Source organism: Sorex araneus, chromosome X, assembly GCF_027595985.1.
Source record: "Sorex araneus isolate mSorAra2 chromosome X, mSorAra2.pri, whole genome shotgun sequence".
NCBI lineage: Eukaryota > Metazoa > Chordata > Mammalia > Eulipotyphla > Soricidae > Sorex > Sorex araneus.
The window spans coordinates 138,128,603-138,142,270 of NC_073313.1; the positions used below are offsets into that span (position 1 = coordinate 138,128,603).

Consider the following 13,668-nt stretch of genomic DNA (forward strand, 5'->3'; position numbering starts at 1 on the left):
AAGACTGTCAGACTTCTGTTCAATAAACTCTTTTAAGTCATCTCTTTCTATGTCTTAGTCATACAGGTGCCCTGAGGCTATCAGAATGAAAAAACCTCAGCAGCTGTTCTCCTTGGTAATTACCCCCTCCCCTCATCTTTACTATGCATTAAAGATAGCTAAATGCAAGAGTCAGAACTCCAACTGCCTAGGTTCCTTTTTGTTTGTCATTTATTTTTGATGGTGTCAGGAATCAAACCCCGTACTTCACTCATGGAAAACAATTACTCTACCAATGAGCTACATTCTCTGCTCCAACTGCCTGGGTTTAAATTCTAGCTCTGTATTTATTTACTTTTAACGGTTTGAACAAATTACTTAACTTTGTGCTTTGGTTTCTTTCTGTAAAATGGTAGACATAACATTACTTCATAGGACTATTGAGAATTAACATGAGTTGGAATATGCAAAATGGTCAATATGTCTGATGAAGTGTTAACCGCTAAATAAATGTTAATTCTTCTTTCTTCTCATTTTCCTTTCTTCCTTTTTCTTTTTTGTTGTTGTTTTGGGGTCATATCAGGTGTTGCTCAGGGCTCACTCCCATCTCTAATCTCAGGAGATGTTCAGGGCTTACTCCTGGCTCTGAGTTCAGGGCTCACTGCCAGCAGGGCTCAAAGGATCATATCACGTGCACCTAGAATCGAACCGTATGCAAGGCAAGCAACTAACTTATTGTACTATCTCTGCAGCCCCTTTTCTTTTTTCTTAGGAGCAAAACACTAACCATCAAAGAAGCACTCTGTATATGTGCTTTGTGTCTTTCATCCAGTAGCAGAGAGATCTGACAGAGTCATCCCCATTCTTCTCAGTCCTTCTTGAGGGGCTTGGATGGTGAACAGAAAGAGAGTTCTCTTCTTTGTGAGAAGGTCAGTGATCTAAACAAATAACTGAACCTGTGACCTCAGTTTTACAGACACCGTGTACTCCATTATTAAGCAATTGTGTTATTTGGTTCAAACAGATATAATACATGTACACAAATCTGAAAACAAGAATGTAGACACATGCCCTTCCACTTTGAGTCGGAGAGTGGGAAGGAAGATCCACAGGATGAATTGGGCAAAAGGACTGCTCGCTTAGCAGTATCTCTATTCCACTACATTTTTAAGGATGAAGCAGGGAAGCAACTAACCTGTGAGCTCCCAAAGGTGACTTCCCCTTCTCCACCCCACTAAAGGTATATTTTACTCTAGTTGGAATTCAAAAGTCTGTCTCTACCCTTTTCTCACTTTAGAAATTTTTTGTTTACAATGCTATTAATAATGGCTTCTCATGGACATAATTCCAACATCATACCCACTCCCAATATACCCATATCCCTTCCCTAAAGACCCCAACATGCCTCTCTCACATCTCCCTACTCAACTAAATCATGTGTATAAGTAATTCTATTATGTTTCCTTTACACTTTTGCTGCTACCTTGCTGTGTTTCTTAAGTCATATATATGAGAGGGATTATTCTGCATCTCTCTCTTTCCTTCTGACTGACTTCATTCAGCATGATACCACTTCACAAAAGTAAACTCAAAGTGGATTAAAGATATTAAGATTAGACCAGAATCCATAAAATACATTAATGAAATCATTGGTAGAACTCTCTAGGAAACTTGCTGCAGAGGAATTTCAATGAAATGATCACAGTGACAAAGACAACAAAAATACACAAACGGAATTATATCAAATTAAAAAGCTTCTGTACAGAGAAAGAAACTCAAGTTCTAATAAAAAGACACCTACTGTATGGGATAAAATATTTGAATACAATATATCAGATAGTTTATAGATACAAGATATATAAAGCACTCACTAAACTCATTAACAAAACACTCAATGACCCCATCCATAAATGGGGCAAGGAGATGGACAGAGACTTTCTTAAAGAAGACATATGTATGATCTTTTCTCACTTTTTTACAATCAATTCTGCAGAATCTGGGGCAAGAGAAAAGAGAGGACCTCAATGTAAACAATGTAAACATCTGTTCAATTCAGAACCCCTGAGGCTAATGAAACCAATTTGAAATCTCTGGGTGTTCATTTGTCCCAAGAGATGGGATAAAATGATAGTAATTGAAGAGAAAATGTTGCAACTGATCAGACATATGTTGAATAGTGTTGAGCAAGACCAACTATAATGTGATCACTTATGCTGAGGTCCTGGGCCCATGGAAAGAGGAAGTGTGGAAATAAAGAGGGGTTAGAAGGAGCAACTTTCCTAAAATATTCTGAGGTTATGGCTTCCATATTATTTAATATTCCAGAGATAGTGGGAGGGGGGGTATGCTGGGGTTATTGGTGGTGGAACATGTGCACTGGTGAAGGGAAGAGATCATAGTATGACTGAGACTCGATCCTAAAAGCCCTGTAACTGTTCTCATGGTAACTCAATTAAAAAATAAATAAATTTAAAAAAATATTCCAGAGATAGTCATCCTTTTCCTAAAAATTGGAGAATATGAGAGGGGAGAATGAGAAAAGAATGGGATGCATTTGTAGAATGATGGAAATGTGCCTGAGATATGGGCTGGTGTTGGTCCTACACAACATCTAAAGCCCGAGTAGAGAAGAGAGATAACAATACGGGGAGGAAATGAGCTGCTGTGTGTAGTAAAGTGATATAAATGTGCCATGAAAGTAGAACGAACTAAGAAAATGTGTGGTTGGGACAGCAAATTTTATCCCTTCCTTTCCTACTAACTCCAGAAGCTAGAACATAGGTAGAGTATAGAGGAGTACCGGGCTACTGGGATTAATAGGCATGTACTTCCTCAAACTTCTCAGACAGGTCACAGCCCTCACGCATAAGTAAGTGTGCAGTGATTTCACATTAGTAAAACAGTACCACCTTTAAGGCAGCTGTCTAAAAGAACTCCTTTAATTTAGCCCTCTGTCATTCCTGAAATATTAAAGAACTGAAGCGACCTAAACCCTTTTCCTAGTGACCTTTGGGTATTAAGATGGATGCAGGATAAAGGGAAGATAAAAGCATAAATGTTTATAAGTCCCACTGATGTGAACCTGCAAAAGATTCTAGGACAAGCTGATCACATCCTCTCCATCTCTTTCATCTAACAACTCATCTAATCTGGGTCCATTATACTTGTCCCTCATGGCCCTTAAGAACCTCTGTTACATTAGATCTGATTTCATATACATACATCCTTTCAGATAGAGTGTTCATAATTCATGGCTTGAGGCATAGTGTGTTTTAAAAAACACTTTTTCTCTAGAACTGGCATCACTTCCAGAACTAATTCCCGAGTGCAGACCCAGGAGTAGCCCCTCAGCACCACCGGGTGTGGCCAAAACAAAAAATAAACAAAAAATATTTTTCTCTACTGTTTACTCATTCAATTCCATGTGAAAATAACTTTTTAGGGGTGGCAAGACCAAGGAGGTGGGTCATACCTGGTGGTTCTCAGATCTTACTCCTGGCTCTGCACTCAGAAATCACTTTTGGCAGTGCTTGGAGGACCATATGGGATGCAGAGGATCAAACCCTGGCAGACCCCATGCAAGGTAAGCACCCTACCCACCATACTATTGCTCTGGCTCCAGAAAATAAGTTAAAACAGGCAATCCCACTCTTTTCACAATCTAAAAAGAATAAACAACTCTTTCTTTTCAAAATTCAACAAAACCAAAAGATGCTATTGTAAAAAATAGTAGTACACCCTTCTGGGAAACATATCTGCTCTAAAGGTGAAATATTCTTTACATATTTCTGAAAATGTTTCTAATCTGTTTCTAATTTTAATGGAACTGGAAAGATTATTTCCAATTATAAGCAAGAATAAATCCAGGAAAAAGGAGAGAGCTCTGTACTATTATCCCAATGATCAAGCTCTTAATAAACCCTGAATAAAGGCTGAAATTGACCAGAAATTGTGGCTACCCAATAGGACATTCTTCAGGATCACAAACTATAGTCTTGTTTTCCCCACTATAACCTCCTAAGAAGGCCAACTCTGCACAAATCTGCCCAATAGAAGGTATTCCTGGAGAAACTGTTGTACATAAAAACTTTTTTTTTTACATAAGAGTTTTAATAAGGAGAATATCTGGGGCTGGAGCCATAGCACAGCGGGTAGGGGACTTGCCTTGCATGTGGCCGACTCAGGTTCGATTCCAGCATCCCATAAGGTCCCTCAAGCACTGCCAGAGCCAGGAGTAACCCCTGAGCATCACCGGGTGTGACTCCAAAAGTAAAAAAAAAAAGAAGAAGAAGGAAAAGAAGAAGAATATCTTTTCAACCACATTGGTATATTTTATCACCTCCTTCATTTTCAGGTACACAGGGAAATGTTATTTATACAGCTTTTCATTGCTTTCCCATTTTTTCCCAAAGTGTCCTCACCCTTATTCAGACAGATTTAAAAACTTGCATTTGTACAAATGAGTCGAAATTTATGTCCAGTGACTAGTAAAGAATAAATTATCACAGAATTCTTTTAGAAGATGATAGCACATCTAGAAAACTCATATGGTTGAACCCTTTCATTGTAAAAATAGATCAGCTGGGTTAGGATAACTCAGCAGTAGAGCACCTGTCTGGCAAATGTGAGGACAAACGTTAGATCTCTGGCACCATCCCAGATGCCAGAGTACAAGTCCAGTTACTGCTGTTAGTGACCGGACACCACTGCAAAGTGTGCAATCTTTGGTACACCAAAACCAAATGTGTGTGAGCCCCACAATTAAGTGTGTAAGCACCACAACTAAGTGCGTTACCCCTGGTAAACAACACAACCAAATATTTGTATCCCTCAGTTATCACTAAAATAACCAAAACAACAACAAAGGGAAGGGAATGTGAGGAAATAAACTTAAAAATTAGATAAATTGAGGCATACACTTATTAAAGTTCACACTCAAAGTCATAGATAGAGCAAGTCAGAGGCAAAAGTAATCTAATACCAAATCACTGTCTATCTGATATTATTGTTCTTCAGCCCATTGAAATACAGATTTAAATGTAAAGGCCTGGAACACAGTTCAAAGGTTTGGAGCACATGTTTGGCGTGCACAGAGCCCTGGATTTGATCCCCACATTTTCTTGGTTTCCTGAACAGTAATGGGTATAGTTCTGGTGTGTCCTAGTACCACTGGAGTGTACCTACCCCCTCCCAAACTAATTAAGACTTCAGCAGGGCCTCAAATAGCCACTCTATTTTGAATAAACATTCCTAGCTTTCAAATGCCCCAACCTCTACTCATCCCTTCCAGTAAGAGTCATGGTCCCAATTTGGGACACAGTTTGGTTGAAGAAGATGTAGAAAAATAAGTTGAAGGAAGCTGACCAATGGGTCAAAGGGAACACATTGAAAGGTTTTCCCCAAGTATATTTAGTTCTCCAAATAAACAATTTAGGAATCAATCCAGTGAACCAATATATTTATCTCTCCAAATAAACAATTTGGAGATCAATCCAGAGAACAAGTAAAGTACACTACAATGAAGGTATATAAAGATTGTCGTGTCTATCCCTCACCCCACTCAACATTATGAACTTTTGTTTGTCCAAAGACAGTACCATTTCCCCAAGTATAGAATATTCTATCATAATTGTCCATGAGTCCAATATTCTTTTGCCCAATAATGAACCTTCCTGATTTTTGTTCTTTTCCTTAGATGGTAATAATACTACATCCACTACCTGGATATCTATAAGGAGCATGCTTATAAACTTCTCTAAAAAATTTGTCTCCTATCATGTTTTATTCTCAGTGCTACACTAGTAGTCAAGATTGAAAGTTCAGGATAATGGGTTTACTCTGGAGCACGTTCAAAAAGACCACGTCTTCAAACATAGTCTTGTACTAAGTTCCTCCCTAGCTAGGGAGTGTCTTTTCCTTTCCCTTCTTTCCCATAAACCTTTCTATTTTATTTAAAAAAAGACCAAAGCTTTGAGCCAGTCTTAACAACTCTAGCTTGTTTTTCCCTGTCCTCTAGACCTCCAACCCATAACCGCACCCGAGCTCCAATTTATTTAGAATTGTCATTGAGGGCAGAGCAGAGAGATAGTACAGTAGGTAAAGGGTTTTCTTTGCATGTAGCCAACCCAGGTTCAATCACCACATGCAGTCCCACAATCTTCACCAGAAGTAAGAACTGAGCACTATTAACAGCACCACCACACACTATTAAGGTGTGGCCCCAAAACAACAACAACAACAAAAGAATTGTCGCTAACAAACTGGGACCTGCAAGTAATGACACCTTGCTCTTCTTTCCTTAGAAAGGCTCACCTCTCATCATAGGAAGCAATGCAGTCATTTCTAAGATCTCTGCTCTACCAGCAGCTTTGTCTGAGTTGAAGGACTCCCAAATTTCCCACAAACTTTACAAAATGTGTAAATTCCTTTCTCACCCAATATTTCCCATTTTCCCCTAAACTAGACCTTGGTAAACTACTTCTATCCAGAGAACATTTTACCTGCCAGTACTCATAGGCCTTGTGCCCCAAGAATGTTAGCTTCCCTCTCTAACAAGTGAGGACAGGGCATAATATTTATTGCTGGTGCAACCAGAGAACTGCACACATTATGAAGTCCACAAAAACTGTACACTGCATTCTCCAGAATGATCTGAATTCCCTTCTACTCCAGTGGTATTTTCTATGAGTAGAGACCTGTCTGGTGTGAAATTAGCCACCAAACATCAAAAACTGTCTTTCTCTGGGGTTCCCTCACGACAATTCCAATCCTTTGCAGAATCCTAGGCACATTAAACTAATCAGTATAACTTCAGGGCTGGGAAGATATTTGGCTTAGTCAAAAAGAACATATTTTGTTAGATGTCTCCAAATATTAAATTAACCAATTTTAGAGTTGGGAAGACATTCCAAACACTGATAGAGATGGGTAACACATAACAACTATAGAAATAGACAATGTACCAACCTCCTTAACTGTGTGTTACACATTCACCACAATGGCTATCAGGCAAACAATAATTGAATATTTTAGCAAACTTATACCAGTGTCTATCCCTTTGAAACACCAGTACTGTGGCAAAAGTCACTAGAAAGTTTTTATTGAACTATGAAAATGTATTCAGGTGGAGAGACATGTGAAATGATTGCTAAGGAAAGCTGGAGGCTCACAGAAGGTAGTATTGATTACGACATTTTAGGAGCTTGGGAATGTCGTAGAGTTTTGGGCTTTTCCAAATTAAAAACCTTGGGGCTGGAGCAATAGCATAATGGTAGGGCGTTTGCCTTGCACGCGGCCGACCTGGGTTCGATTCCCAGCATCCCATATGGTTCCCCCAAGCACCACCAGGAGTAACTCCTGAGTGCATGAGCCAGGAGTAACCTCTGTGCATCGCTGGGTGTGACGCAAAAACCAAAAACCAAAAAACAAAACAAAAACCAGTTGCTCCTGAGAGCCTCCACTAATCAAAACTAATTTTCATTAATTCACAACACGTGAAAGTATTATGAGACTCTGAGAACATAAACATTTTTTTCCATTCCTTCCTGATCTATACTCTCCATGATTTAAACTTGCAACTCCAGCCCTTCTATGGATCAGTTTGTGTCCCAGTACACACCAGCCACACCTCTGCATTGACCAAGGCAGCCCCCCCCTTCCCTGCTGCACTGTGAGGTTTTGAGCGGAAAGTCCCAGCCAGCCCTCCCCCTGAGTCCCCTATGATCACCTACTTTGAAGTTTGTTCCCCAGCAGTGAACCTCTTCCTGGTACAATAGTGGTTTTTCCAAGTTTCATTATACTTCTGAAGGCTCCAGCTCCAGCCTGCTTACGCCACATGAACGCCAGAGACTAGCTGCAGGCCACCCTCTACTGTTTCCCATGAAATTTTACCCAGACCTTTGCCACTGACCTCCTGCCTTCAACCACGGGAAGTGTTCCACAGTGCTCTCTGGGGTAAAGTAGGCAACAACCAGATGCTGTACCAGGCTCGCTTCTCAAGGTAGGGAGCACCCACACCGAGAAAAGTTCATTGCAGGGATGCGTGTGGCAGTGACCTTCCTCTAGAAGCTGCTTCTCCATTTAGATTTCAATGTATCAGGGTCAGTGCTGAAACTACCCTGGGCAGCTCTTCATTCACACACCAGGCCTGCACTTTACTGGGCCAATGCCACATGTCGAGGCAAAAAGAACCCCCCTGTACCGTGCAATGTACCAAGTCCTTGGATGAGAGGGAAGGACAGTCTTGAAAGGTGTTAAAGAATCCAGATGTGGATGCTCTAGAACTCAAGGCTTCCACTAGATCTAATATTTAGGCCTCCTCAGAGAGGAGCTGAAGTACTGCTGAGCCTGATTGGAGGAGGGAGCCTCTTTTTTGCCCTTGGGCAGCAAAAGATAAAGCCAAATATGTTCAACTACGAACTTCTATTGGGTGGAGAGTGAAGCTGTTGCGAGGTGTCACGAGAGGGAGCGAGTATTCCTAGTCTCGTGGCGGAGTCCTGAGACTCATCAGAATTGCTGAAGGCCTTGACGGGTTGCTTGCTTAGGAAGCCAGCTATCTCCTCAGACCTGAATCCACAGGCCCACTCGGTGAGAAGAGCATGCCTGCAGTCCCATGACCCCACGCCTGAAGAATGATGACGATCCCACCCCAACCCTGCTTAGGGAAGGCTGAGTGTGCCTTGAGAAAAAGGAGGTGTGAGGACCTGCATTTCCGTTGAAGACCTAAAACTGCACCCTGTTGCTACAGTACAGGTGGAGAACACCACGTCTAGGAGGTTGGAAAATGACATGGAATAAGCCCGCCTCAAGGCCGAACATATCAACTGGTCATGCAAAAGACTGCAGAGACTGGCATCCTGCCTCCTTTGGGGTTCAAGTTCAAAGGGCATGGAGACCTTCTCCCTTCTGCAGGGTGACTAGAAGAATGCTTGGGCCTAGTTCGACCCCACCATAAGCCCCATAAGATACTTGCACACAGCCCCACTTGTACACACTCGCTGCTTTCCTCTCTCTTCATACACAAATGCCTGGCATGTGTTTGAGGCTTCACACAGCGTCACCCCAATGGTCAACATGTTTTTGATACCTTAATTCCCCGTACAGGAGCAGAGGTTGCTGAAGAGATCTGAAATGCAATGTTTCTCTCAAAGCACGTTCCGCCTTCCAACTCTCCTCTTTCCACGACTCCCCGCCCCTTCCCACAACCCCCACCCCCCCAAAAAAAAAAACCCGAAGCTAAAATATTTCCCCCAGTACACACGGCAGAGAATGTTAAACAAGCCCAAAAGATGCCACTGGATTTATCATGGGAAATGTTCATTCCTTGCTTATGATCACTAATGTCCTGGTCCCACCCCTGTCCGTAGTCTCCGCTATCTAAGCTGTCCAGAGCTCTCGGCAACTTGCGCCTTAGCAAAGCCAAGGGCAAGGGGCAAGAGGGAGGTGTCTGAGCAGCGTGCTGGAGGGGGGGCGCCGAGCTCCAGGAGGTCCGGGGTCTGGGGCAATGGTAACTGACTGCCACTCCCGCTTCGAATGCCAGGTGGGGCGCGCCGGGTCACTTACCTGCTTGGAACTCCACTTGGCGATTTTTCTCTCTCTCTTCCTGCAGCAGCATGGAGTAGAGGATCCCGAAGGAGTTCTGGATGCCGAAGATCGAGCCGTTGCACCAGGTGGCCGCGAAAACCACCATCCAGCCAAAGCCCCCTTCGGGGGGTTGGAAGCCGCGAGCCGTGCCGCGGGTCTCCACTGTGGGCGTGGGCTCGGGCTCGCGCGCCGACTCGGGCTCAAACTCCAGCTCTGGCAGGGTTGCAGGATCTGGAAGGGGCTGAGGCTCGGGCTGGGGCTCGGGCTGAGGCACTGGGACCGGCTCGGGCTCGGGCTCCGGCTCCGGCTCGGGGCTCCCCACCGGCTCGTGCGGTTCCTGCTCTCCCTCCCGCCAGGGCCCCTTGCTTTCCTCGCTCGCCTGGCTTTGGAGCGCCATCGCGACCCAGGGACTGTGGCCGCGCGGCCAGAGGAGCCGTTGTGTAGCTGGTACTTGTTTCTGCTGCTGCTGCGGCTGCTCTCAGCGCTGCTGCTGCTGCTGCCGCTGCCTCCTCCTCCCGGCTCAGCTCCCCCAGCTGACCAGCCTGTCCCGCGACAGACGGTCCCTCGAGCCCTCTCCTCCTCCTCCCACATCCAACCCCCCTCCTCCTCTCCCCATGTCATCTCTCTCCTCCCCCTCCTCCCCCCCACCTTTTTCCTCCCTCAACAGGCAGCCGCTACAGCCTCGCCTCGTTCTCCTGCACAGCCCTTCCTCCTCCTCTTACTAGCTTTACCCCCTCGAGCTGCCGCTGCCTTCCCCAACTCCCTTTCCCGGGCTGCTGCAGCCGGGCTTCCCGGTCCAGATTCCCAGAAGGAGGAGGACGAAAACGGAAAAGAGAGAGCACCAACTCTCCTCTTGCCTGGCCCTTCCCGCAGCTTCCAGAACGGGCACAGATGAACCCCAAGTCCCCCAAGGAAGCCCCCGCTCGCTCTTGGAGCCCACGCTCTCCTTCCTCACAAGCAGTCTGGAACTCGGCTGACCCGGGAGACCCCCGGAAAAGAGCTAGCCCCTGAAAGACTCCACCCTGCCCTCTGGAGACCCATGTTCCTTCCCGGGGCCTAATTGTGGGGTGTGTGTGTGGGGAGGGGGTCGAGGAAGGGACAGTCCAGGTTTGGGACGGAGGGTGGGCACAATCTTCTCAAACGCGCGGGCTCAACGGCACACAGTCCAGTACACCCCCGGAGTTTCCCCCTCTCCGCCCCCGCCCTTCCCTGCAAATCCCTGGCAGGCCGAGGAAGGGAGGAGGCGGCCCGGCCGCGAGGCCCGCCTCTACAGGCAGTCAATCAGGGCTTTGTTTGCGCCAACTTGGAGCCCGGAGGAGCCGCGGAGAGCCGGGTCTGGGCCGGGGACCCAGCCAGGAAAGGAAGGAGGTGCAGTGACTCCGGAGGGGGCTGGGCCCACGCGGGGGCGGGAGCCGGAGCTTTCCTCAAGCTCCTCCAGACTCTCTGTCCCGAATTGGAGAAGCCGAAGTTCGGGTCAGGTCGAGCCTCCAGCCTGGACAAGGGCCGCCCGATCCCCGGGCTGAGCTCAGGCCTCCTCGGCTGCAGCGTTTCGGGCACGAGTGACTTGGCGGAGCCACTCTCAGAAGGAAGTGTTCACAGTACTCACCGCCCCATCACGCCCATCGCAGGTAGAGGGGCGTGGACGTCGCTTTGACAGTCCCAGCCTGAGGCCCTACTTCCTCGAGGGTCTGGAAAAGAGCTTCCTTGGCTCCCCTAGAGAACACGTGAATCGCGGAAGTCGGGAGGGCTGACCAGCCCGAGAGTCCCCGACCGAGCTGAGCCTCAGTCCTCAGGGCCGGAGCCGCAATTCGGGGAATCTCTGTTTCCCCTAAGGGCCCATGTGTCTAATGCACTAATCATGAGGTCGCGGGGTGGTTACCAAGCTACTCGGCTCCCCAGGAGAGGCGAGGGAGCCAAAGCCTTTTCTACATAGCATCTCATTAACCCTCTTGCTGGGAGAGAAAAAAAACTGCGCAGCCTGTGGAAATGCAGCCGGGGACTGAGCTAGACGCCCAAGAACGTAGTTCTTTAAGTACCCCATAGTGGACTGAATGGGATCTGAGGAAAGAAGTGTTCCGAAGAGACCATCCTGTATTTGTCCTTCTGGTGTACTTCACTTATCTTCCAGCTCCATCCGAGCTGCAGCGAGTTGCATGATTTCATTGGTCCTTGCAGCTACATAGTATTCCATTATGTGTATATGTATATAGCTTTACCTACTCTAGCTGCCACTGCCTTCCCCGACTCCCTTTCCCGGAGAATTAATTAGGTCAAAGTATATATTAGCTTAAGGTCACAAGGCAAATCAAGTACACGCTGGAATTCAAGACAAGACTCCGTACCCGAAAATCTCAAATTCCCTGAGGAGTCCAGGAAAGTCTAGGTCCCTGTGTTCCCTGGGGAGAGGGACAGCGGTGGGAAGGTAGAAACTGACGGAGCTATCACAGTACGCTTCTGAAGGATGTGAAGGCTTAGATTACTGATAAAGATTTTTAACAGTTGGGGATGGGTTTTCAGTACCTCAGATCAGATCATGACCTGAGCTCAAAGCACAGAGACATGGAAGGACTCTACTGAGAAAGTGGAAAAAAAAGCTAATCAGGCCAAAAAGTTAATATGTATGCTATTTCTCCCAGGAAACGCTTGCATTTTAATAAAACTTCACAATGCTCTAGGCATGAGAAAAGACAAATAGTGGGCAGTATGGTCTCTGGAGCATAAATATGTCCTTTTCCCAGGGATCTCCCTATGCCAAAGACTGGTTATTGCCCTACTGGAGCACTAATCTTGAGACTCTGAAAAGAATTCTTTTGAACCCCAAGACAAAGAATGTACCCTGGAGTCTTGTTTTCCATCTCAGACTCCCTACAGTCCAATTCTGTTTTTCTCCTTATTTGATCTTCAAGATTATAGGAAGGGGGTTGAGGGTAGGTGAAGACACTCATTGAAAATCTCCTGTGAACCTAGCTCTGTGTTGTCCCTTAGCATAAATAATCTCATGTTACTTTCACAAAAATTCTATATGGGTGGGATTATTTGTCCCTGCTTTATAAGTGAAGGAACGGACACTCTAAGAGGTTAAGTCATTTGTTTAAGTCTACAGAACCATTAAGAGGTAGAACAGGGTTCTTTGCTCATTTGTGTGAGTCTCAAAAGTATGTGCCCCACCCAGGAGACAGGATTGTGTAACTACCATACCATCATTCTAACAATACATGCAGTACCCACCATTTCTCTGCTTTTCAGAAGGTATCTACTATAATGGCTAGAGCCATAGCATCACAGGTGACCTAGATTTTAATTTTACTCCCACCGTTGCATACCTGTGTGACCCTAGTAGTTGTTTTCCCTTTGTGAGCTTCTGTTTTTAGCTGTAAAATGGGGTTAATACCTTCTTTACAGAGTTGTTGCATACCAAGATCAGAGGCTGTAGTGATAGTACAGTGGGTAGGATGCTTGCCTTTCACATAGCCAATCCAGATTTGATCCACAGTATCCCATATGGTCCCCAGAGCCCCACCAGGAGTAATTTCTGATTGGGGATGCAGGAGTAACCACTGAGCAAAAACAAAAACAAAATGACATTCTCAGAAGGATAGGTTTTATTTGGATATACAAAAGAACCACTAGGGATTTTTTGTGTGTAGGAGGGTAATATCACATCTGCATTTTATAAAGAAAACCAGTGCCAGACAGATAGTATACCAGGTAAGGTGCTAAGCTAAGCAGGTTCAATCTCCAACATTCCATACAGTCCTTCTAACCCTACTAGGAGTGATTCCTGAGCACAGAGCCAGGAGTAAGTCCCTAGCATTGCTGAGTGTAATCCAAAAAACAATAACTAAAATTAAATAAACAATAAACTGTGGTGTCAATGTAAAGAATGGATGGATTGAAAAGGAAGAAAACAAATAATGGATCAGATTTTGTAAATGACAAGTTGAGTGTACTATGTGAGGGGGTTGGGGGAGGGGGTAGCTCAGTAGCAAAAGTGCCTGCCTTGCAAGCCTGAGGTTACAAGGATCAAGTTCAATTTCTGGCACTGCCTCACATGCTCAAGTGTTTGATGTCTTTATCTCCACAACAAGGTATGCTATCTCTGTTGCA

General features: G+C 45.2%; 1 protein-coding gene across 1 annotated transcript in view; it reads right to left on the bottom strand.

Moving 5' to 3' along the window:
• SLC16A2 (solute carrier family 16 member 2) overlaps window positions 1–10,142 on the bottom strand; it is a 143,360-nt gene extending 133,218 nt beyond the window's left edge. The window contains exon 1 of the mRNA XM_004620910.3: window positions 9,541–10,142. Within this exon, the coding sequence (XP_004620967.2) occupies window positions 9,541–9,958 (418 nt within the window). The 5' untranslated portion in view covers window positions 9,959–10,142. The remainder of the gene's footprint in view (window positions 1–9,540) is intronic.
• Between the last annotated feature and the right edge of the window lie 3,526 nt (window positions 10,143–13,668).